This window comes from Carassius auratus, chromosome 9, assembly GCF_003368295.1.
Source record: "Carassius auratus strain Wakin chromosome 9, ASM336829v1, whole genome shotgun sequence".
Taxonomy (NCBI): Eukaryota; Metazoa; Chordata; class Actinopteri; order Cypriniformes; family Cyprinidae; genus Carassius; species Carassius auratus.
In genome coordinates, this window is record NC_039251.1 from 20,410,677 (window position 1) to 20,436,615 (window position 25,939).

At 40.8% G+C, this 25,939-nt stretch overlaps 2 protein-coding genes across 3 annotated transcripts in view; one reads left to right on the top strand and one right to left on the bottom strand.

Annotated features, from left to right (window-relative positions):
• hs6st3b (heparan sulfate 6-O-sulfotransferase 3b) overlaps positions 1-20,328 on the bottom strand; it is a 69,773-nt gene extending 49,445 nt beyond the window's left edge. The window contains exon 1 of the mRNA XM_026271950.1: positions 19,319-20,328. Within this exon, the coding sequence (XP_026127735.1) occupies positions 19,319-19,845 (527 nt within the window). The 5' untranslated portion in view covers positions 19,846-20,328. The remainder of the gene's footprint in view (positions 1-19,318) is intronic.
• A 1,447-nt stretch (positions 20,329-21,775) lies between these two features.
• The window catches only part of uggt2 (UDP-glucose glycoprotein glucosyltransferase 2), a 28,780-nt gene continuing 24,616 nt past the window's right edge, over positions 21,776-25,939 (top strand). For both annotated transcript variants that reach the window (XM_026271951.1, XM_026271952.1), the window contains exons 1-9: positions 21,776-21,930; positions 22,780-22,913; positions 23,407-23,489; positions 23,608-23,738; positions 23,901-24,013; positions 24,137-24,314; positions 24,433-24,529; positions 24,991-25,063; positions 25,185-25,285. In XM_026271951.1, coding sequence (XP_026127736.1) covers positions 22,786-22,913; positions 23,407-23,489; positions 23,608-23,738; positions 23,901-24,013; positions 24,137-24,314; positions 24,433-24,529; positions 24,991-25,063; positions 25,185-25,285 — 904 coding nt within the window. In that variant the 5' untranslated portion in view covers positions 21,776-21,930; positions 22,780-22,785. The remainder of the gene's footprint in view (positions 21,931-22,779; positions 22,914-23,406; positions 23,490-23,607; positions 23,739-23,900; positions 24,014-24,136; positions 24,315-24,432; positions 24,530-24,990; positions 25,064-25,184; positions 25,286-25,939) is intronic.

The following is a 25,939-nucleotide window of genomic DNA, read 5'->3' on the forward strand; positions in this document are numbered from 1 at the left end:
GATAATTGGGGAAACACAGGTGGATGGAATCATAAATTAGCAGGGACATGGAACACATGAGGAAGAGAATGGACACACCTGGGAACTAATCAAACACGGAAAGACAGAAACTGGGTCACGGGCAAAAACACATTAAATGAGTCCAGGTGTGTGACAATTAGGCTATTATTAGTAGTAGTATCATTATTATCCTATTATTATTGGTTATATTTTTATATTTGTTTATTTCCATTTTTCCCTTCATTTCAATCTCTTTACTTCACATTCTGAATAGTTTTGTAATAATAGTTTACTGTAAATGCTGGACATGCCAAAAACGCTTTGATTAAACTGCTAGAATGCAGTTCAAATTTAACATTTATTTCATTTTATTTCAGCTAATTTATAGACCATAATTATAAATAATACTATAGTGAGGAATTAATCATTCACATAGTTTCATTTGTAAATAAAAAACACAACATGCTAGCTCATTTATAATTTATCTGACAAATATGCCAATAAGGTTTTGAATTTATCACTGTATTTATGCCCATGTGTGATGATAAATGAGCGTATTGTGTTTTCATTTACAAATGAAACTATGTGAATGATTAATTCCTCAACAAAACACTATAGTATTTATAAGTATGGTCTATTAACTACCCGAGATAAAATGAAATACATATAAAATTTAAACTGCATTCCAGCAAAATTCCATTCAGAAAAAAAAAATCAAAGCTTTATAGGCATGTCCAGCATTTACAGTAAGCTATTTTCTACAAAACTATTCAGAACGTGAAGTAAAGAGAAAAATTAATATAAAATTAATAATTAAACTAATATAAATATAATATAAATATATTAATATAAACTAATATAAAAAAATAACCAATAATAATAATAATAGCATAATATACAAATATTATGGGAAAAAGACGATCAGTTAATGGACTTACAAGACTAAAACGAATACAAATAATTTTATATTTTATGTTATGCACTTTACGTTACATATATTTATGATAAACTTCTTTGAATGCTGACGATCTCACGTAAAAAAGGCTGGTAGCCGAGACATATGGTTAATATAATGATTTAATAATGTAATAATTTCTATAATAAATAATATAATAATTTATTAATTTAAAATAAAATATGAATTAATAAATCTCTGATAATCCCAGGGTTGATATTGTCATGGAAGTTTGCTTACGCATTAAACTTGTGGCCACGAGAAATGGATGTCGTTCCCTCATCGTAGTATCTCGAGACCATGGCGTTAACCTCGACAAAATGATCTTGATGCCACAACATAAAATCACATTCCCACAAGTTAATATGACATTGCCTCAAATTAATATCTCGTGGCCAAGACATATTATCATGTTCCCACAAGTTATTATGTCATGGCCAAGACAAAACTAAGTGAACCGACCATGCACCTTACAATAAACATAATTTTATATTTTTTTATTTTCTATATTCGCTTCAGACATCAGTAAGTCCAGGCCAAAGCTACAACTGCATCCAATAAGAGAAATGGTTTAGACTATTGGGGAGGCATAAATGCTACAGCAGCATTTTTTGACAGCAGTGTCAAAAGAGCTGAGCATCTGCTCTGGCAAGACCTGTCTCATTACTCTGAGTAGCTTTCACAGTGCACGCCTCAACTTCTCAAGATTTATACAGAGTTTCATCAACATGAGGAGATGCAGCTACTCTTCCTGTCCTGAGGACTGTTGTCAGCTCTGACTTGGGAGGTAGCAAAATGTTAGTTTGTTAACCAGTTTTGGTGAAGAAACAAGGCTCTTTGTATAACAGAAAGTGCACATGAAATGAAATGAACTGAACAAATGAACCCATTTGAGTTATTTAACTGAGGTATGAAATTACAGGTATGACTTACAGAATCCTGCTTAAGACAAAATGTAGTACACTGCATGCTAGGGCTGCATGATATTGTAAAAAAAAAAAACTCACATATTTAGTTTTTCTGCAATATATATTGCGATACTGCTATCAAACTTTCCTGAAGATGGTACTCCTCTGGTACTGCTTGGTGACTTCAACAAAGTCTAACTAGTAAAATGTTTACACGTTATGTGAAAACTAGTACAAATAAATAAAAAGAGACTTACTCATGTTTATGATCTCTGCTGAATAAAGTGCTTCATTCTTTTTTCTGAGGAAATCCATTTCTCAAATCCTCAACCACATCACATCTTTTTGGAGTGATTTATGTCTTATTCCTCCCATCGCGAAGCAAACAGTAAAATAAAATAAAAACTTGAAGAACAGTCTGCCTGCTTTTTCTTCTGTGTGGGTGTATTCAAGCCGCGCGCTTCAGTTTGAATCTGAATAGCGCGTTTAGCGCAGGGGCGTGGTCACATTAGATATAATGAAGGGAGACATGAAAAATAGACATTGCGTTGTTTTCATATGGATTACTTTATCTCAGAATATTTGTTTTCGGCAGCACTTGTTTAGTTTAAAAGTAGACATTTCAGGCTTTCTATAGATATCTCTCTCATGTCTCTTCGTTGAGTATTCACAGAGTTACAGTTCATTTTAATGACGTGTTTGTAAATAAAGATCAGCGCACACAAAGGCTGCAGACAGCGCACCTTGTTTGTTATTTTTATTTTATAAGTGCACAAAGGTGTTTTGTTATTATGTCTGTATCCAAAAAAGTAGACCCTTTACAGATTCGATTGATGTATTGCTCTTATCTGTACGATTAAAGATACACTGAGAGTGTAATTTAAGTTCTTTTCGGGGTTATCAGGAGAAAATGACTCAAAACGCATATATGCGTTAATCGACTTCAAAGGGTTGATCCATCACAACTCCTAGGTTTCTGGCTGTCCTGGAAGGAGTTATGGTTGACGAACCCAGCTGTATAGAGAAGTTGTGATGAAACGATGGGTTAACTGGAACCACCAAGAGTTCTGTCTTAGTAAGGTTGAGCTGAAGGTAATGGTTATTCATCCAGCTAGAAATGTCACTCTGACAGGCTGAAATGCGAGCAGCTACCATCGGGTCATCTGGTTGGAATGAGAAGTAGAGTTGGGTGTCATCAGCGTAGCAGTGATAAGAAAATCCATGCTTCTGAATGACAGATCCTAATGATGTCTTGTAGATGGAGAAGAGAAGTGGTCCAAGTACTGAGCTTTGAGGAACCTCAGTTAAGCTTCACAGACCATATTGCTACAATGACCCGGTCCTACAGATTTGCCTTCTACAACATTAGGAAGATTAGACCTTTCCTGTCAGAGCAAGCCACCCAACTTCTTGTCCAAGTTTTGTTCTCTCCAGACTGGACAATTGTAATGCTCTCCTGGCGGGCCTTCCTGCATGTACTATCAAGCCTCTGTAACTGATCCAGAATGCAAACAGCGAGGATTGTCTTCAATGAGCCAAAAAAAAAGCTCATGTTACTCCTCTCCTCATCAGGTTAGGCGCTCGCATCAAATTGCTTACCGACAAGATGACCACTGGCATGGCACCAACATACCTAAACTCACTAGTTCAATCTTATGTGCCCTCCAGAAGTTTGCACTCTGTAAGTGAACGACACCTTGTGGTGCCATCCCGAAGAAGTTCAAAATCACCCTCACGGATCTTTTCTTGGACTGTGCCCAGTTTGTGGAATGACCTCCCACTCTCAATTCATACAGCTGAGTCTTTACTCATTTTCAAGAAACATCTAAAGACTCATCTTTTTTGCCAGCACTTAACCAACTAATACTAGGACTTTCTTGTCTTTCATATATATATATATATATATATATATATATATTAGGGGTGTAACGGTTCACAAAATTCACGGTTCGGTTCGATACGATACACTGATGTCACGGTTCGGTTCGGTTCGATACGTTTTAGATACAGCAAAATGTAAAAACATCTCAACTTTTCAGAATGCCGCAAGCGCACCGCGGGTCATGTGACAAGAACTAACCAATCAGCTTCATCCTTTCCCGTAACAACGTTGAGAGCTCAGCCAAGATGAAGGATCAGCTGATCTTAGTTGTATATGGATTGCAATTTTGAAATAAATTTAGTAGCAGAGCTACTGCAAGCGATTTTTAGAGCTGCAAATCCATTTATCCTTCGCTGAAATTTCCGCGTCTCATGGAGAGAGCACGTCATTGTTGCTTAGCAAAGACAGACGCCTCATGAGCGCTTCTGCCCAAGCGCTTTGGAAAGGAGGAGAAAGACGCGCTTAGCGTTTTCCATGCGTTTTTAGGCACGATATGTGAACGGCCCCTAAGGCGCTCGCTCACTCAGCACGCGCTGAAGGCTCGTTGCAAAATGTCGAATGCCTTTAACAGACCAGAAATATAAGATCCTAAAATAACCAACAGGTCTGGTGTTTGGGTTGGATTCCCTGTAAGCTATAGTTTCTAAATGCTGCAGGGATAGTTTGCTGCGTGCATGTTTCTCCTTTTTTTCGTCTTTTCCCAGATAGTACTGACGCATATATCCCAGATATTCCCGCTGGTGTTTTTTTTTTTTTTTTTTTTTATTCCCGCTGGTGTACCCTGTCATGTTGCAGATGCGACATACCGTTGTTTTTTTATCCACCACTCTCTTGCCATCACCATTATAGCTTAAAGGGAATCCAAAGTGCACCCAAACACCAGACCTGTTGGTTATTGGAGGATCTTCTCATTTCTAGTCTGTTAAACGCATTGGCTATTTTGCATCGAGCCTTCAGCGCGTACTGAGTGAGCGAGCGCCTGCTGAGTAGCCTAACATAAACATATAAGATGGTGTTTTTTTCTTCTTCGGGAGTGTCAGGGGCGTTGCCTGTTACGTTGTTTGGGTTATTGGGCTACCTTGTTGAACGCATATCATTATATTTCTCTCTCTCTCTCTCTTTTTTTTTTTTTTTCAAATATAATTAATTACTCCAACGAACCGTTCGGTATACATAATGCGTACCGCGTACCGAACCGAAAGCGTCGTACCGAACGGTTCAATACGAATACGCGTATCGTTACACCCCTAATATATATATATATATATATATATATATATTAAGGGTGTAACGGTTCACAAAATTCACGGTTCGGTTCGATACGATACACTGATGTCACGGTTCGATTCGGTACGTTTTAGATACAGCAAAATGTAAAAACATCTCAACTTTTCAGAATGCCGCAAGCGCACCGTGGGTCATGTGACAAGAACTAACCAATCAGCTTCATCCTTTCCCGTAACAATGTTGAAAGCTCAGCCAAGATGAAGGAACAGCTGATCATAGTTGTATATGGATTGCAATTTTAAAATAAATTTAGTAGCAGAGCTAGCCTACTGCAAACAATTTTTAGAGCTGCAAATCCATTTATCCTTTGCTGAAATTTCCGCGTCTTCATGGAGAGAGCACGTCATTGTTGCTTAGCAAAGGCAGACGCCTCAGGGTGCTTCTGCCCGAGCGCTTTGGAAAGGAGGAGAAAGACGCGCCTAGCGTTTTCCATGCATTTTTAGGCGCGATATGTGAACGGCCCCTAAGGCGCTCGCTCACTCAGCATGCGCTGAACGCTCATTGCAAAATGTCTAATGCAATTAACAGACCCGAAATAGAAGATCCTCCAATAACCAACAGGTCTGGTGTTTGGGTGCACTTTGGATTTCCTGTAAGCTATAATGGTGATGATAGAATGAATGGTAAATAGTAAGGTCTCATATCCGCGGCTATGTAAATGTAACGTAAATGTAGCCTACCAATCGCCGCGGTGATGTCTTTTGCCCTGTTTTAGTCAGTTGGAAATGTCTGTCTAAATGCTGCAGGGATCGTTTGTTGCGTGTATGTTTCTCTTCTTTTTCATCTTTTCCCAGATACTGACACACTAAGGTGATTTCGGCGTAAATGAGTTGACATGTTTCAAGTATTCCCGCTGGTGTTTTTTTTTTTTTTTTTGTATTCCCGCTGGTGTACCCTATTGTCATGTAGCAGATGCGACATACCGTTGTTTTTTTATCCACCACTCTCTTGACATCACCATTATTGCTTACAGGGAATCGTCCCTAGGTTACTTATGTAACCCTAGTTCCTCGAGGGAACGAGACGCTGCGTCGAGCGCTTTTGGGGAACGCCTTTGGCAAGAACAACTCTGAATATCGTGTGCAATCAGTTCAATGGAAGAGCGTGACGTCACGGACGGGGTGACGTAGCGACCAGGAAGCTATAAAGGCACGTGCCACGCAGCTGGCCTCAGCTTCGAGTAGGGAAGCAAGCGCAGGCAGGGGTGCCGGGAGTATGGCTCGGCGATGTAGCGTCTCGTTCCCTCGAGGAACTAGGGTTACATACGTAACCTAGGGACGTTCCTCTTCGGGAACTCGAGCTGTGTCGAGCGCTTTTGGGGAACGATGTGCCAACGCTGCCAGACTACCAAGGCCCTGCCTAGTGTGTATCCGAAGAGCACAGCTTAGGACGAGAGGACAGAAGAGCCAGGAGCGGCTCGCATATCGAGATTGTAAAATCTGGCGAATGTAGAGGGCGTGGACCACCCCGCAGCGTTGCAAATTCCCAAGAGTGACACACCTGCTAAAAAGGCCTTAGAGGCAGCCATACTCCGCGTAGAGTGAGCCTTGGCTCCCAAAGGAAGGGGAAGACCAGAGGACTCATAGGAGACGTTGATAGCCTCAAATATCCAACGACTAAGGGTCTGCTTGGTGGCAGGAGAACCCTTTTTAGGAGGACCGTAGCATACAAGCAATTGGTCAGACTTTCTCCACAGGGCAGCTCTGTGGATGTATGCGTCCAATGCTCGCACTGGACACATACAATTTAGCTTCACCTGGTCTGGCTCCCGAAAGGGAGGAGGACAGAAGGCCTGCAGTACGATTGTGGTGTGACAGAGGGAACTTTAGGAATGTAACCCACTCGAGGGTATAGAAATGCTTTGGCCATACCAGGGGCAAAGTCTAGATAGTTAGGGGCCACCGAGAGGGCCTGAAGATCTCCAACTCTCTTTAGAGAGGTAATAGCCAGTAATAGGGCAGTCTTTAGTGTCAGATGTCTGTCTGAGATTTCTTGAATTGGCTCGAATGGAGCTTTGCAGAGAGCCTCTAACACCACAACCAAATCCCATGGGGGAATACGGGACCGTACTGGAGGTCTCAGCCTCAGTGCACCTCGGAGGAAACGTGTAACTAGGGGGTGTCTACCCAGTGACTGGTCACTGAAAGGGACGTGGTAAGCAGCTATGGCCGCCACGTACACCTTTAAGGTGGAGTGGGTTAACCCCGCAGAGAGCCTAGCTTGTAAAAACTCCAGAACTGTACCAACTGGGCAGTTAACAGGGTCAAGGTGGCGATCTCTGCACCATGAAGTGAAGAGTTTCCACTTCAGGGTGTACAGTTTCCTCGTTGATGGAGCTCTGGATTGGAGTAGGGTCTTAACAACCTCGGTTGAGAGACCAGCTGCTAACAGATGTGCCCCCTCAGGGGCCACACCCACAGCTTCCACAACTCCGGGCGAGGGTGAATTATTTTGCCCTGCGCCTGAGAGAGTAGATCTGTCCTGATCGGAATCTGCCATGGAGAGCCGTCGAGGAGAGAAATCAGATCTGCGAACCATACTCGGCCCGGCCAGAACGGGGCTACTAACAACAGACGAACCCCGTCCCGGCGTACTCTCGCCAGAACTCCCGGGAGCAGAGCGATGGGGGGAAAGGCATACAGACGAAGCCTCGGCCAAGTCTGTGCCATGGCATCTAGTCCCAGTGGAGCTGGGTGAACTAGAGAGAACCAGAGGGGACATTGCGATGTCTCTCGAGTCGCGAAGAGGTCCAATTGAGCTTTGCCAAATATTTGCCATATCTGCTTCACCACCTCGGGATGAAGCATCCACTCCCCGGGCCTCGGCCCCTGTCTCGACAGCATGTCTGCTCCCACATTCAATTGCCCAGGAATATACACTGCTCTTAGCGAGAGGAGTTTGCCCTGGGACCACAGGAGGATCTGGTACACCAGCTTGTACAAGGGGCGTGAACGCAGACCCCCCTGGTGATTGATATAAGAAACTACCGCTGTGTTGTCGGTGCGCACTAACACATGACAGCCTCTCAGGTCTGGGAGGAAATATTTTAAAGCTCGATATACTGCTAGCATTTCTAGACAATTGATGTGCCATGTCAGATGGCGACCGCTCCACAGACCGCGGGCAGGGTGGCCACTCATGACCGCACCCCAACCGGTGAGGGAAGCATCTGTCACTAGCGTTACACGGCGACCAAGCGCTCCCAACACCGGGCCCTGATTCAAGAACCAAGGTTTCTTCCATATGTCTAAGGCACGAAGGCATCGCCGCGTGACCTGAATAGTTCGGAAAGGATTTCCCCTCGGGGAAAACCCCTTGGTCTTGAGCCACCACTGAAGGGGCCCCATGTGCAGGAGACCAAAAGGTATCACGTTGGATGCAGCTGCCATGAGCCCTTACAGTCTCTGAAACTGCTTCACAGTGAGTGACTGGCCTTCTCTGACTCTCTTGACTGATGTGAGGATCGACTCGATCCGAGCAGGAGACATACGTGCCTGCATCGTGGTCGAATCCCATACTACGCCTAGATAGGTGGTTCTCTGAACTGGAGAAAGTACACTCTTCTTGGCATTCAGTCTCAAACCCAGCTCCCCCATATGGGCGAGAATGACACCTCGATGTCGAACCGCCATCTGCTCTGATTGAGCTAAGATCAACCAATCGTCGATATAATTTAGAATGCGGATGCCCTGCATACGGAGGGGTACCAGAGCCACATCTACACATTTCGTGAACGTGCGGGGTGAGAGTGCAAGGCCGAAAGGAAGTACTCGATATTGATAAGCTTTGCCCCCGAAAGCGAACTTCAGAAACTTCCTGTGTTGTGGAAGAATGGATATGTGGAAGTATGCATCTTTGAGATCTATCGTGACAAACCAGTCCTCGGATCTGATTTGAGCTACAACCTGTTTGACAGTAAGCATTTTGAACTTCAGTGACATAAATGAGAGGTTTAAGTGACGTAGGTCTAAGATCGGACGCAACCCCCCATCCTTCTTTGGAACTATGAAATACCGGCTGTAGAACCCGGATTCCCTGTCTAGAGGAGGGACCACCTCGATGGCCTCCTTCCTTAATAGGGTATTCACTTCTTGTTCCATAACCAGATCCTGCTGGGGGCCGACGACTGTCGGTGTAACCCCATTGAATCTCGGCGGTGGACGGCCGAATTGAATAGCATAGCCTCTTTCTACTGTGTGCAGGACCCATTGAGATACATTTGGCAGAAGTTTCCATGCTGCTCGAAAATGTACTAAGGGAATCAGTCTCTCGAGACTGATCTCTGGTGTAAGAGGCCCCCGAAGGGGAGGCGAGCTTCCCAGCTCCGCTACGCTCATGGGCGGAAACAACTGGGAGGGACGCTCGCGGGAGACCGCTGCGCCCTGAAGCACTGGCAGGGTTGGCAGACCGGCCTCCAGAGGGTACCGGGGAGAGGCGGGAACCGTATAATGAGGTGGATACCGCTCTGACCCCGTAGGGGCTACCCTCGAGGTCACTGGGATATTGGCGTCAGGACCTCTTTGTCAAGGACTTCCTAGCTTCGATAACTGTACGAAGATCAGATTTTATTCTAGGAGCCCCCGACTCAGACCCTCGGTCCCGGCATGGGGGAGCACGAGTGGCGACGCTCTGCTTTTGAGCCTCGCGGTATGAGGAGCCTGCTAGTGGCATGAGTATCTCCCGTCCAGATAACCCACAAGAGCGACGAGGGAGGAAACTCTGGAACGCCGCCGCCTGCTTACGGGCCTCCTGGAACCTGTCGACGACAGTATTGACTGTGTCGCCGAACAGGCCCGAGGCTTGGAGCGGGGCGTCCAGGAGGCAGAACCTGTCACGATCTTTTATTTGGGACAGGTTCAGCCATAAATGCCTCTCCGCGGCCACCAAGGCTGCCATAGACCGCCCAATCGCGCGAGCGGTCTCTTTGGTGGCGCGGAGGGAGAGATCAGCGGTCCGTCTAAGCTCTGCAATATCGTCAGACTTGATCCCCTCTCCCTCGTCTACATCTCTCAGCAGGTCGGCCTGATATGCTTGAAGGACGGCCATGGTGTGAAGGCACGCCCCTGCCTGACCTGCTGCCACATAGCCCTTGCCCACTAACGCTGATGTTGTTCTTAATGCTTTTGTAGGCAAGGCCGGAGCCTTCAGAGACGATGCCGAACCGGGTGACAGATAGCCCGCAAGCATCTGTTCGACCCGTGGCATCGCTCTGTACCCACGCTCATCGAGCCCTGTCACATTCCCATAATATTGTGAATCAGGGCCGAAGAGACCGGTGGAATATGGGTGTTTCCACGACCTCGCTATTTCGTCATGGAGGTCGGGAAAAAAGGGAAGGCTCCGGGCTGGAGGTGGTTGTCTGGGCCTGAGATACCGCTCATCGAGTTTACTTCTCTGCGGTTCATGTTTTTTCTGTGGGGGCCAGTCTATTTTTAACTTCTCGACTGCGCGAGTAACCACCTCCAGCAGCTCCTCATACTGGGGCGAAAGGGGTGGCGAATCACTACCAACTGTCTCCACATCCACCTCATCAGACGAAGAGAGGTGGAGTGTCGACCCCTCGCCCTGGGGGGAAGAAACCGACGAGCGTGCTTCCGATCCCAGGGTTTGGGCGCCGGATCTAGCAGATGAAGAAGGAGATAAGGACTGGCCCGTCTCCATTCCCTCTGCCAGATCCACCTGCGAACCCCACGAGTGCAGCAGCCGCTCTGCCTCAGCAGAAGCGGGGCCAGAGCCGCGGGGAACGCTGGCGAAGGCTCCCTCCTCAAAGAGAGCCCTCCGGGATCGAAGCGTCCGCATTGGCAATCGTTCACAATGCGGACAGTCAGCTCCCTCGAGAGCCGACTCAGCGTGCTTCGACCCCAGGCAAACCACGCATAAATCATGTGTGTCTCCAGCCGTGATGTAGCGCTGGCATGGAGGAACACACAGTTTATAGCGCGATTTGGTTTCGCCCTTCAAATGTCTGGTCTTCGCTTTAGACTTAGGCATCTTAGTCTAATAATACTGGACAGACAACAGTAAATAAGACTTACAAGACAGACTTATGAACATGCACACACAGAGCGCTTGCTGAAAGACGCGAAGCTGAGGCCAGCTGCGTGGCACGTGCCTTTATAGCTTCCTGGTCGCTACGTCACCCCGTCCGTGACGTCACGCTCTTCCATTGAACTGATTGCACACGATATTCAGAGTTGTTCTTGCCAAAGGCGTTCCCCAAAAGCTCGACGCAGCTCGAGTTCCCGAAGAGGAACCAAAGTGCACCCAAACACCAGACCTGTTGGTTATTGGAGGATCTTCTATTTCTGGTCTTTTAAATGCATTGGCTATTTTGCAACGAGCCTTCAGCGCGTACTGAGTGAGCGAGCGCCTGACTGAGTAGCCTAACATAAACATATAAGTTGGAGTTTTTTTCTTCTTCGGGGGTGTCAGGGGCGTTGCCTGTTACGTCGTTTGGGTTATTGGGCTACCTTGTTGAACACATATCATTATATTTCACTTTTTTTTTTTTTCAAATATAATTAATTAGTCCAACGATTCGGTACATAATGCGTACCGCATACCAAACCAAAAGCCTCGTACCGAACGGTTCAATACGAATACGCGTATCGTTACACCCCTAATATATATATATATATATATATATATATATATATATATATATATATATATATATATATATATATATATATATAAACCCTGGCTATGCGTTCAGTACTAGACTAACTGAGACTTGGCATGGCACTTGTATACTGTTGTTGTTCTCTTGTTTATCTGATTGCTTCTATTGTTCTCATTTGTAAGTCACTTTGGATAAAAGCATCTGCTAAATGATTAAATGTAAATAATATGAAAAAAATTACCAGATGACTTGAATAGCTATTTGGGGAAATAAAAAATAAAGGATTGGGGTGATTTTGTAGGTGGTGAGTAACTCAGTAAAGGAAATAAACAAATAACAAGCATCGATAATCATATATGTTATAATAGAACAAAAGATACAAATGAAATAAATAGTGATTTATATTTTTCAGGTAAGTCTAATCTGAAATGAAGAATGTCTGGTATAATAATATTGAAGGCTGTACTAAAATCTACAAAAAGAATACATTCATAAGACCCTGGAGTATCTAAGTGCTTCAAGATAAGATACAGACCGGTAGTCAGCGCATGTATCTTCCACAGATCTATTAAGCGTGTATCCAAACTGGAACGAATCCAGCAGTGAGCCAATAATGACTATCAGATGTATTAATACCAGCCTCTCAAAACATTATATAACCACTGAGGATAAAGCGACTGGTCTATAGTCGTTTAGGCTTGAGATGGAAACTTTTTGGGGAACAGGTATAATAACAGAACACTTAAAACATGCTGGAACCCAGATCAAAAAGCTGTAGAAGAGACAGAAGAGATAAATGAAGATGTACAAGAGACAGCTGTTTGAGATTCAAAAGAAATAGGTGTAGGAATGTGTGGACACAGTAGAAGAGATGTTTGTAAAGGAAAATAGCGGGATTCCCAAACCTGCAATAAAAGGTGTTGAAATCATTTTGCCAACTGCTGGGTACTATGAATGTTAAAAGGTGATGTTTTAAAATTGGTGAGGGCTTGCAAGGCTCTCCACAAAAGCATTGTAACAAAAAGGCCTTTTTGCCCATTTTGCTTTTTTGTTTATATAATAGACTCTAGTGCAAACAGAAGCAGTCGACTCTAAAGATGCACCAAAATTTCCCTTTCCTGTTATCACATAATTATCCCAGCAACTAGATTACAGCTTTTGCTCCAGAGAATATGGTGACCTGGATTAATGACACGTGAAAGCAATCTCCAGACCCCGCCGCGTCTAACCCACAAGGGCATGCTCAGCCCTGCACCTAATAAACATTCCATACCAATGAGGATGCACGGGACTCGAGCAGGTCCCTCCAGGGTGTAAATCCAACAAATATAGTTCCTGCAACCCCATGCATGCTCACAGAGAACCTGCTTGGGTTGACAGTTCTGGCAGAAAGGATCTGAATATGACAACAGCAGCCATCTAACAAACGCAGTGATGTGTGAAACATACAAGGAGGAACAGGAAGAAGAATTTAAAGGTGACAAGTAAAAGCGCTTTGCTTCCTTGCGTAAGGTGGGTGAAGATGTCTCACTATTGATCTGTGCCCATGCAGATGCTGACAGTAATTGTGTGTCTCTGTGTTGACTATAATGAATAAAATATCATGCAAAAAGTGTTATTGTGCCAAGAGGATGTCATCGCTTTCTCCATGTGAGTAATAATGGCCCATTAGTGCAGCTGCAGGTTACTCATTACTGTGATTGTCTGGGAAATGAGGAGCTTGTGAAACTATTTGTACTCTAATTGTTGAGGGGGAACGGAAGACCTCAAATGAATGTTTGGCCTTCCATTAGAACAATGGGAGATTTTTCTAGGTCTCATTGCATTAGTGTGAAAACCCTAACCACAGAAGCCATGAAAACTTAACACACATTCAGGCACATATGCTAATAGACTTTTTTTGTTTTATTGATGAGTTTATGTGTTAATATGCAATGTGACTTTGTTCCACCACGTGCAGAGGACAAATTTAGTAAAAAAAAAAAAATGTTTCTAGAACCCCATGATTAAGCATGTTCTTCAGTTTGTAAAGACTGGATTATACTTCTGCGTCAGTTTTCATTTATACTTCTGCATCGTTGTCTGCATCAACGTGCAGTACAAATACAAACTGCTAGTCTGTAGTGTCCACAGGCATGTTGCTTGTGGAACCTGCAGCACTACAACAAGAGCTGAAGAAGAATTAGCTTGACAGATAAGCATTATAGCTGTGACGGTGGCAAATAAATATCAAATTGATAAATCATTATTTAAAACAACAAAGGAAGACAACAACATAACAGGAGAAGATGGCATTATTTCCATCTCCACAAAGACTTCTTCCACGGCAAATCAACATTGTTTGTTGCAGACAACTACTGATGTATAATGCTATGTAGTATAATAAATAAGACACTTGTTCTTTGCTTTGTTTTATTTAATATAAGAAGGTGTAACATAAAAATATATTAAAGTGCACATAAACACACACAAAACTCAAGTACACATGGAGGGAGGGTTCTACCAGACCAATCACAGCGCTTGTGGTCTGCGTAGATTCGGCGCGATGTTAGATTTTTTTAGAGATGCACATCATACTACGGCGTAAGGGAGTGTGTCTACGGATAGGGTACGGCGTAGGTCCGACGCAGAACTATGAATCAGCCTTAACTCTTGCCACAGCAATTTGATTTTCTAAATTCTGCTACAAACATTAATGACACGCTATTAATTTCTGAATCAATCGGGATTATGGTTTTCCCCGCTGAACAAAACAGACAAAAATAACAATACAGTGAGGGAGGGGCTCAAGTCATATCTAATGCTCTTACATAAGGAATCATAAAATGCCAAAATGGGCTCTCTCTCTCTCCATAATATGCACTGAAACTTGAAATGAGTTTTTACCTTTATTATTCCAGTAAGTAACAACACTATGAAATCAGTGTTGGGGAGAAAAACAGAACACCGTTTTAATGCTTTTGTGTTCTTAATTATGGACTAGCTGTCTTAGTGTTTTTTTGTTTTTAACTGCAAACTAAGAGACTGTTTCTGTAAACATGTGCAGATCGTTTGCAGTGCCTTTAATCTCAGAACCTGTGTGCAGTTGGCTTAGTTAATTGCATCTCATTTCAGCAGATTGCACATTCGTGACTGCCCAGAAACTCCATTTGGTTATAATGCCAGGGGACTTGGCAAATTTAATTAGGGCTAAAAAAGAAAGAGGCAGAGAGAGGTCCTGAAAAGAGGCAGAGATATGAAAGAACGAGAAAGGAAGGTGAAAAGTAAGAGTCAGGATTTTTCCAAATCAGGGGGTTTTATCATCTGAACAACATAATTTAAATTGATGTGATGCCTATGGATATAAAACACATGAGGACTGCATCCAAATAAAACCCTGTTGGGTCTGAAATTCATCTTAATTGTGCTGTTATATGACTGGTCAGTTATCATAAGATTAGCATCTTTAATTAAAAACAACTGAAATGCTTTACACAACCCATTTTACTAATGCAATAGGTCGTGTTTCTGTGTGAAATAGAAATTTAATGTGGAAAAATTGGATGGGACTTGATCAGACAAGGCTTCAGCACACATCCTCAGTGAGGATCTCACTGACTGGACCAGCCCTCAGTACAGAACCTTATGACGGGTTACAAATATGTCATGCCATGACAAGGGAGGACCACAATACAGACTTTAACAAGCACAATCATTGTGCTTATTCCTGCTGATAAGATAAACTGACTAAACTAAACTAAAAATGGCAGCTCTGCTTTCATGTTTCAACTTGCTGGAAAGACTGGAAAGAAACTCTTACTTTTTCCACCTAATACCAATGTGACATACATCAAACTATATCACACCAGGTGAATTCATTTAGGACAGAGGAGAACTGGTCCCCTCACTGAGCCTGGTTTCTTCTAAGTTTTCTGTCAGGTTTCTTGCCATTGTCTCCTTTGGGTTGCTTAGTTGGGCTCTAAAATCACTTAATATTTATTAATATTATTGACTTGATGGCACTGACACCATGGGACGAAAAAAAAGTGAACTGAGTTGAGATGGATGATACAATTTTTGTCATCTGTAAAGTTTCTTTAAAATTGAATCGCATCTTGCAGTGTTGACAATGTTATTGAACTGAATTGAAACAACAATTGAACTGAATTGAAACAACTGAATTGAAAGCCTTCTCTAGAACAGCTAATAGTTGAGTTGAATTATTTCTAAATAGATTAAATGTATAGTTCACTCATGAAACTAGCAGGCGCAGGCTGATGGCTATTAACGTAACTCATGATATTCACAGTGTTAAACGATTTGGCACAAGCAGATTGGTTCATTTAAATGACTGGTTAGTATCCAATTGAGCATTTTGCAGTGTGCTTTCAAAGTTCCTCTGAAACCCTCCACCTTCCCCAGCTCCACTTGTATAGATCTGCTACGGGTTATTTTATATGCTATATTTGCAGCAGCAGTGTGTCTTAAAGGAACACTCCACTTTTTTTGAAAATAGGCTCATTTTCCAACTCCCCTAGAGTTAAACAGTTGAATTTTACCATTTTCGAATCCATTCAGATGATCGCCCGGTCTGGTGGTAGCACTTTTAGCTTAGCTTAACATAGATCATTGAATCTGATTAGACCAAAACCATCTCGTTGGAAAATGAGCCTATTTTTATTTTTTTAAGTGGAGTGTTCCTTTAAATACTCACAGCACCGTATCACCATATGCTCTTGCTCTGAATAATGACACTATTGTCTTTTATAGCAGAATTCACAGCAGAATTTGAATCGTCTCCATAACCGAGTTTCCATAACTGATTCTGTTATTTTCCTGTTTATTACTGCAAAGCTGCTTTGAAACAATCTTGACTTGACCGTATATTATTCATGAGGAATTGATTGGCTCTTGAAAAGTAGGAATTACATATTATTTTTTACAACTTGTATTAATGCATCATGTACAATAAGACCAGCAATGTGCATTAAAAATTAAAAAGTGGTCAATGTTGTTTTAAACCCGCTCAGTTAGATTCTCTAACTGCTGCTTTGTTTTGACAGTTTTGACCTGCAAGAGAAATGTAGAAGACAAACAACCCCGAATAAGAGACACAAGAAGAGAAGCCTCCCTGAAGAGATCACTTCAACTCTCCCTTCTCATCGACTCTAACAGTGTCTGTTGATCTGCTCTGACATGGCTGACCTTTCCAGGTCCGTCAATGTGCCCGCACTGTTTAAAGGGCCACTCCATGCCTGAAAACCTTGTTGCCACATTACCAGTCCACCACTGGCAAGAACTACTTCTGTGTGTTCACAATAAAAATAAAAAAAACCACACTTTTTTTTTTGCGCTACTGCACTAATCTGGATTATTAGATTATGGAATACTGTGAGTGCTGTAAATTCCAAGTGGCCTTTATACACAGAAATAAATGAGGATCGTATGTCTGTGAAAAGCGTGCTCCACACACAGAGTGATCCATCACAACCGAAATAAACAGAGCTGGGTATCAGGATGAAATTTTCATACAGTCACCACTTAGCACATGCGGTTCAGAGAGCAAAAGCGCCTGTTGTCAGAAGAGATTTATTTGCGTCTCCTGGTGTATCTTTAGAGAAGCAATGTGAAGCAGCATTTTGAAAGCACAGAGAGAGCAAGAGATGGATTTATGTTTCATTTGGGCTTCGGTTCTCTGTCGCATACAGACTGTGAACTTCTAGAATGAGTTGGCTGATTCTGGAGAGATGAATCATTGTGGACTTGCAGTCTCGGGGTATGAATGTGAATTTCTCTTCACCCAATCCTCTCTGAAACACCCTTAAAGGCAACATGCTGTTCCTCAAAGTCAGTATTATTAAGTATTAATATTCTCTTTCATTACAATACATGCAGGCTGAGCAACTAATTAACTTGATTCATTTGCTTGGCAACCGTTAAAATGAGTGACTGCCAAAACTTAGTTTCTCATGATAACAGAGCACAACAGATACGGACACAGCCAGTTGCGTGAAACATTATTCATGGACTAACATTAGATCAGTAGCCGAGGATGACGACAAAGCTATTTTATATGCTATTTACAAGAACAGCATCCGCAGGCACTAAAAACACATATGTCTTTTATTCGCAGACACTTATAAAAGTGAAAGTCTGCATATTTTCGCCATATTAAAGCCATAATTATACTTAGTAAACAACTAAAATAACTTTTTAACGGCTTGCTTGGCCAGACTGGCACTGTCAGATTTATAGATGGAAATGCTCGACAGCTCGCCTCGCCTTTATGATACCTCATTTAAAGTTCATTACAGCGCAGGCTCTCAGTCATTTAAACGGGAATACAGAATCTGAGTAAGACAGCTATGGTCACAGAGACTGTAGAAAATAGCATTTCAGGCTTGACATTTAGTCATTTTGACTGGCTATCTTTTTGTTGTGCATTTCAATGTGTTTGCCATAAACCATGTTGGGTGATAAGTTAATAATATCACTGTCACGTTAATAATATCACTGAGTGACACAGAGAGACCACGGGCAAAGAAAACCCCAATTATACTGTCTTTTCTGACAGGGTGATATAACTATTTAAAATCATATGTGAAGTACATTAATCTTCACGTGTAGAAAAGAATAATGATGGACTAAAATTCCTTCTAAAAGTGGGGAAAAAAATGCAGAGGGCATAAAAATGGAAAATGGACTTGGATTCATAATGCACAGATCTCTTTTGGTGACATTGCATTGGTTGTTTAGATTTTGTGGTACAAAATCATTTCTCATTCAACTGGTCCAGAATTAGCAACATATCAGTAGTGTGCCAGAGGAAATATATCACCTGTAAGTTCAACTTAAGTACCTCACTTCAGGGGTGCAATAGTGGTTGGTATTTTAGCGTTGTATGTGAATGCTTCAAATGAGACCCCATTAAATCAAACTGGACTGAGATCTCTAAAGGAGGTCTAAATGCATTGTGAACACCAAAACTGTATTATCACTAATTATAATAATAATCTTAGATTCCCAAAGCAAGGTATTTTATCGCAAGTAAAAAAAGACTTCTTTATTGATGGACAAAAATAAGGCCTGGTTATTATTATAACATTTTTTATTTATTTTTTTTCAAGTCCAGGGACCCTGTGAATGTAAACAGAACTAGTTTCACTTTTTAGGACTATACATAAGGGGTCTAAGTGCACTCAAAATATCCTCACCACATTGCTGTAAAAAATAAGAAATTACAACTTTATATAATTTGGTAGCCTTCACTTGTAAAAATTAATGTTTTCTAAATTGTAAATTAAGATTATTGGAGTACATTTTACAAAAATAAGAAAATATTATTAATTATTAATCCTTCTTCAAAATGTCACGTTTAATTTAATGAACTAATAATGTCATTTATTTATTTTTATAAAGTTGTTTATACATCACAAATCTTCAGTGTTTTATTTATTTGTATATAATAATAATTTGTAGTAGTATTAGTTGTTGCTGTTGTTATTGTAGTATTCTTATTAAATAGATCTAAACCTGCTTTTCCTAGAGTGCCATTTTGGTCTACTCAAAGTGGTGGACTCGTGTGAGAACACCATCAGACTACATTTTACACTTCATCATTACCTTCATTAGAGGCAACAGAGCGGCAAATGAATTCTCCGAATTAGTTTGGGGGGGGGCGTTACCTCTTGCGCTTTGGAGACTGCCTTTTGTCCATTATCACAGGGACGCAGTTGGTCAGTTCCGTCCAGTCCGCGTGCAGACCGCAACTCCAGCCAGTGGAGAACCTCGAGAAGAGCCAGGACTCCTGCTTACCGGGCCGGTGGCACGTGCATTTCTTCTGTCCCGCTTTGCAGTCGCACGGCTGCTCCAAGCGAATATTCCTGACCAGGTGCCTGCCAAAGGTGGTCCCGCCTGTCTTCTGAATGTGCAGAAACACAATCACATCATCCCCCTTGATGTTGAAATCGACGTCGCGTGTCAGATCGCGCTCCGTGAAGTTGAATTTGGACGCACATTTAGGTGGGATGTCTTCCTCCGGGTCATCGGTGGTCGGGTCTGGAGTGGACGGGGGACCGATCCTAACGAGATTGTCTCCTGTCCTAAAATGGCAAGCCTGACCGCCTGCCGGACAAATATACTGGTACCCAATCAGGACAAAAAGAATGGCTAAAATTGGGATGAAAATCCATTTGTTGGGTTTATCATTCATTTTAACACACGGAAATTCTTCATGCAGTTAGTGTGAATCATGATCTCCTCTCCAGCTCTTCTTCCAGGACGTTCGTGTGGGATCCAGCCCAAAAGACCCATGCCACATGTTGATATGGTAAAAAAGATGCGCAAAAGTGTGACATCCAAGTCTTCACATCAAACTTGATCTCGATCTCTCACAAAGTTGTAAAGAAAGTGTTAGTCACCAAAGAAAATGCATAACCAAATGCTGTTTAAGAACCGAGCATCGTGGTAAAATAAAGTGCAAGTCTTCAAAATATTAACGTCTGCTCGTTGTGTTGAGAGGAAACGGTTTGAAGTGCCTCGTTGGTCTGCTTTACTCTGCAGAATCTCCGCGCACTCGCGATGAGCCCGTGTTCTCCTCCATCTATCCCGCGACGCGCATCAGCGGGATGATGCGAATGATGTCAATGAGACGCGAGCGCTGTCGCACCGGTATAGCACGAGCTCTTCGTAGCACGCAAACAATTTCATCTGCACTTGATCCCAGTCCAGTGCTCTGCTATATTCAGCAATAAAGTGTCGCCACACTAGGCTACTGAGAGAATTCGCTGTGTGCATGTTATTATTTTCTTCACAGTTCTTTGAACTGTGCATTCTTTGTGCCATATGTCACTTTGTGGGAAATCCTGTAAAGGAATGCTATGAGAATATTAACACTGGAGCCAATCCTAATTGGTTGAGAAGCCTTATGGCTTATTGTAAATTCTGGAAATTCGTTTATTTATTTTATTTACAAGCAATTTATTGCTGCTTATTTTATGCATGTTCTGTCTCATAGACTATACTTATTCTTGTGTTTATTATACTTGTACCAGGCAATAAATACTCTGCATTTGCATCTCAACTGTCAACTGTCAAATTAGATATTGGTTCTATATCTTTGAAGACTGATGTCATATTTCAGACTGAGACTATTGGACTGTTTATTATTAGACTCAGTTTGAAACTTAATACTCTGCCTTTTTTTTTTTTTTTTTTTTTTTTTTTTTAACTGGACATTACATCACTGTAAAAAAAAAAAAAAGTTAGGCCTAAATCAAAGTTTAATTATCTTTATTTCATGCAACATGTAAATAAACTTTGAAGTCTATTTAAATCAACATGAATATATACAAAATCAAGCATTTTATCAAATTCACTATCATGGGCATGCGGTATTTTGTAGTTAAAAAATTTAGTTGTTGTTTGATGCAATAGGCAGTTTGTAATTCTACATATTAATGGGTTTGCATGTGCAATATTCACTTTTTTTTACACTGTTTCTGTGAAGTAATTATTTTCCAGGATATTTAATATCTTAAATCTGTAGCCTATTATTTGTTTTAAATTCCAATGCATATCCTATGGAGTAACTAATTTAACATAAAATCACGTTTTCTGAAGAGCATAACAACATTAAATATAGTTTTATTTACTAAGGTTATCTAAAATATCCGTCACAATTTCTTTAGTATATAAATGTTAACAATATCAAATAAACTATATGTGTACAATGTACACATATAATGTAGCCTAGGCCTGGACTACATGTAAATATGTCTTTTTCACCTTAAGGTAAGCAATCCCAAATTATAGGCTACAAAAAAACTCTTATAGACTGTAAATAGTAGCCAAAATATGTGATTTGTTTAAATAGAAATGAAGGGGAAGTAACTTGTAGCTACATGTACAGTATTTTGATTTCATATCAATATTTTAGATTTTATATACTAATCAAAACTGCGCCGTGTGTTCATGTCACTGATATTCTCAACACGCACGAGCTCTACCGTTACTTTCCTACTGCATCAATGACATTAGTTGTCCGTGAAAATGCCTGAACAACGTACTCCTGCTTACAACTTACAAAATATGTTAGTGCTGAAAGATATTTCTCTGCTGATTACTAAGCTGAACAATACTCGGCTTACAAGTCACTAAAATGTTGAAGCTTTCTACCGAAGCGGAAACAATGTATCGCTTTCCTTTGTGTGAAACAGGGAATTAAAGATTCAGGACCCCTCAATGGCGGCGTCCTGTGAAACCGGGTAACACAGCGGCTCAGCCTCCGACGATTTAGGTATGCTTTTATAACATATTCATAGTCTGTATCAGTCTGGTCGTGGTTTATTGCTGTTGAATAATATGCTGTTGTTGCTCCTGAAAGAAATGCTGTAAGGGGCTGTTCAGTTTGTGCTGGATGTCTTTTATCCCATCTTATTTTTTCTTCATTCATAAGAATGACCAATCACAATCATAGTCTGTTTCATCTGTTTTGCATGAAGTGTATGTAACTGACAGTGACGCTTATGTCTGTAAATGAACGAAAACATGTAATAATTATAGCTGCTAATCGACACATAACGTTACATTGTAGCTACGTGGCGCTTTACCGGACAGTTAAGTCCTCTGTTTTACCGATACTTCACAGTAACTTTCATGAAAAAATGGAAGAGATATTCTGTTGAGACGTTTTATGATCACGTTATATTGTCCTGGAATACGATCTGTTTCATTTAACAAACACTGAGCCTAGTGAGAGAAGTGGTTACACTGGGAACCTGCTGCTTATTGACAGTGATTTGAAAATAATATTTATCTGTGATATTGAAAATACTATTCCAAGAAAAAAGCCAGCTTCTACATAATATTTGTATGTAAATAAATTGGCCTATAGTTAACATTATTTCAATTCTGAAGCACAAAACAAGTAATAGGAGCTTTTTATTACAACATGTCTATTTGTTCTCTGATATATGAAAACATCAGTAAAAGTTCTTTCCTTTTTCTTTTCTTTTTTCTTTTTTTTTTTTTTGCAATTTCTAGCCATTTTATTAATGCATGCAAATTAGCAATAGTGTTTCTTAATTGTTCTTAAATATTTCTTAATTATTATAATTACAATCGAGTTATCTTTGTGTTCTTTTAGTGGTGTATGATCATGAGGGTGGTCTTTGTTGTGCTGGTCCTGCTGAGGGTCCATCACGTGCACTCAGCATCTAAAGGAGTCGTCGCCAGTCTTCAGGCTAAATGGTCCATGACCCCTCTCCTGCTGGAAACAAGGTGGGCTGGAGTATTTATTATTCTCCCATAGTTCAGTATTTCACTGGCTACCCTTCATATTTAAATAACCAGCTTCATGCATACAAATGAATGTTTATTTGTACATATATTAACCTTTTTTTAAATATCAAGTATTTAGTTTAAAATTTATATAATGGATATTGAATGTTTTAGCTGCTTCAACTAGTTACCATTTATTTTGCTGTTCACAATTTAATCACAGTTTCATGCAGTCCTACAGTGTGATACAGTGCAAAAATCTCATGTGGACTCTGATTTGAAATGATAGAAAATGTAGACACTATTACAATTATTCAAAAGTTGAAATTGCCTTTCGTATGTTTTATGCCAGCAGATTAGAAATAGCAGATTAGAACATTTTACTGTAATCTCTTTATACCACAACATTTATTAATTTATTTATTTTACTATTTGTATGCATTACTGTGTTTGTCTTATGTATCTGTTGTTTTGTAAATCTATTTTCCGGCAGTGAGTTCATCAGAGAGGATGGTGAAGAGAAGTTCTGGCAGTTTGTCGATACTGTGAAGGAGTTAACGGTTTACAAAAATGGAGGTAATGACTGACATTTCAACTTTCCTTATTCATTGAATGGTATGTGAGATAGTGTTTGGTTAAACTACACATTAAGTTGAGAATATACAGAGACCGATATTTACTTCCCTGTCTTTAGAGTCTGTCCGGTCATATTATAACCTGATCATCAAGAAGGCTGGACAGTTTCTGACAGATCTTCAGGTCAACCTGCTGAAGCTGTCTCTGTCTCTCAGAGCTTACTCACCGGCTGTGCATGCTTTCCAACAAGTGAGTCCTTTTCTGGTTTAGTAAAGTATACCATCAATAACATATGTGCATACATCTTTTTTCATCAATTTGAAGCTTTTTAAAATATATGTCTGTTTGAAATGACTGCTACTGTGTGGTTTACACCATAGACAGATTGTTAACCGTTTTCTCAACCTATAGATAGCAAGTGATGAACCTCCTCCTGATGGCTGCACTGCTTTTGTGGTTGTTCATGGTCAAAATGCCTGCAGCACCAAGGATATGAAGAAGCTCTTGAAGACTGCAGCAGGCAGGTAACACTAACCAACAGTATACTGTTTTCAAAAATATTGGGGGAATATTTTATATATTCTATACATGGATTGAGTCATAATCAAGAGTTTTCTCATAACCTTTTTTTTATGTGTCCTATGCAGGCCAAGACCTTACCTATACAAGTCTGACCACCAGTACCCTGGAGGCAACGGGACAGACCTGCCTGTAGCTGTTCTTTATGCTGAAATTGGCACAAAGGAGTTCAATACTTTTCATAAGGTTCTGTCAGAGCGGGCACAGGAGGGCAAACTCGTCTATGTGCTAAGACACTTTGTGTTTGTGAGTATTAGCAGTGTAATTTCATCATGATTTAATGTTTTATGTAGTCTATGAATTTATTAGAGTCTGTGCCACATATTAAATACCTGTTGCCCCACACTCTGATTTCTCACCACAGGAGCCAAAAAATGAAAAGATGCTGCTGTCTGGATATGGTGTTGAACTGGCAATTAAAAGCACTGAGTACAAAGCTGTTGACGACACACAAGTTAAAGGTATCAAATAATCTAAATAAATAATAAGAAGTAGTAAATAACAGAACTCAATAACAGTTTTATTCTAGTAATCAGTGTTAAGAAATATGCATTCAATTATGAGTAGCTTGACAAACTGCACTACCGTTCAAATGTTTGAGGTCAGTAAGACTTTTTGGAAGAAATTAATATACCTTTATTCAGCAGGGATATATTAATTTAACCAAAAGTGACAGTAAAGACTTTTCATGGTTGCGTAGTATTTGTATTTCATATACAGGAAATGCTGTTCTTTTGAACTTTCTATTCAACAAAGAAAGGAAGGACTTTTGAATGGCAGTGTAGTTTCAAAATGGTGTAACTACAAAATTATTAGTAGAGAAACTTCATACTAGAAAAGAATAAGTTCACAATAGAATAGAAGTAGCTAATGATATTGAAACAAATAATTTGAAACTGACATGACCTGAATTTGTTTACAGAATCCAAATCGGTCACAGCTGATAATGAGGATGAAAATGAAGAAGTCCAAGGATTTCTGTTTGGGAAATTAAAGTAAGCACTCAGATTTATTTCTCTTTATTATTTCCATCCATACAGTAGATGCTAAAGGAATAATAACTTTTGCACACTTGAATGTGAAACAGTGTCTCACGGAGTCCTTTTTCACCTCCAGAAAGTCTCACCCAGAGCTTCAGGAGGAACTTGGAGAGCTGAGGAAGCATCTACTGGAGAGCACCAATGACATGACTCCCCTCAAAGTGTGGGAGCTCCAAGGTGAGCAGGTGCTGTTATTGATGGTCCTCTCTTACGGTGTTCTGGTTTCAGTGCTGTGTCACCCAGTGAGATTAAAGCGATCCTCATGGTTCCTGGAGAGAACTGTCCACTTGATGAATTGGGAAGCAGAAGAAAGGTTGCAGTCTGTACCCTTTGCTTGCTGCAGCGATCTGTCCTATTCTTTTTCAGACTTCTGAACAGATGCTTATTTTCACAGCCAAGTTCAATTTTGCACTGTAAGACCTGGAGCAAAGTGGCTAAATAAGAGCCGTTTTAGTTTTGTGCTGATTGATAAATGAAGCAGTCTATTTTCCTTGACATGAAGGGCTCTCGTGATGGTTATCAGGATGGTTATTGAAACAGTCGTTTGATTTTGTAATAACTTTTAGGAATTGTAAGTGGTAATAACTTTGTGTAATTTTTACCCTTTCCCCTGGACTCTTTAGACTAGTTTAAAAATCAAGCTGTGTGGCAACCAAAGTCATAATGTTTTCACTCATCAAAGTACATTTCTTAATTGCTTCTCCAAAAAAATTAAATTATATTTTACTGTACTTATTCTAATGATGTTCTTTCTTTTTGGAACACAAAAAAAAAATCACTGTTTTCCATACCATAATGTATCCTATTATAATTATTCTAATAATGAAGCTC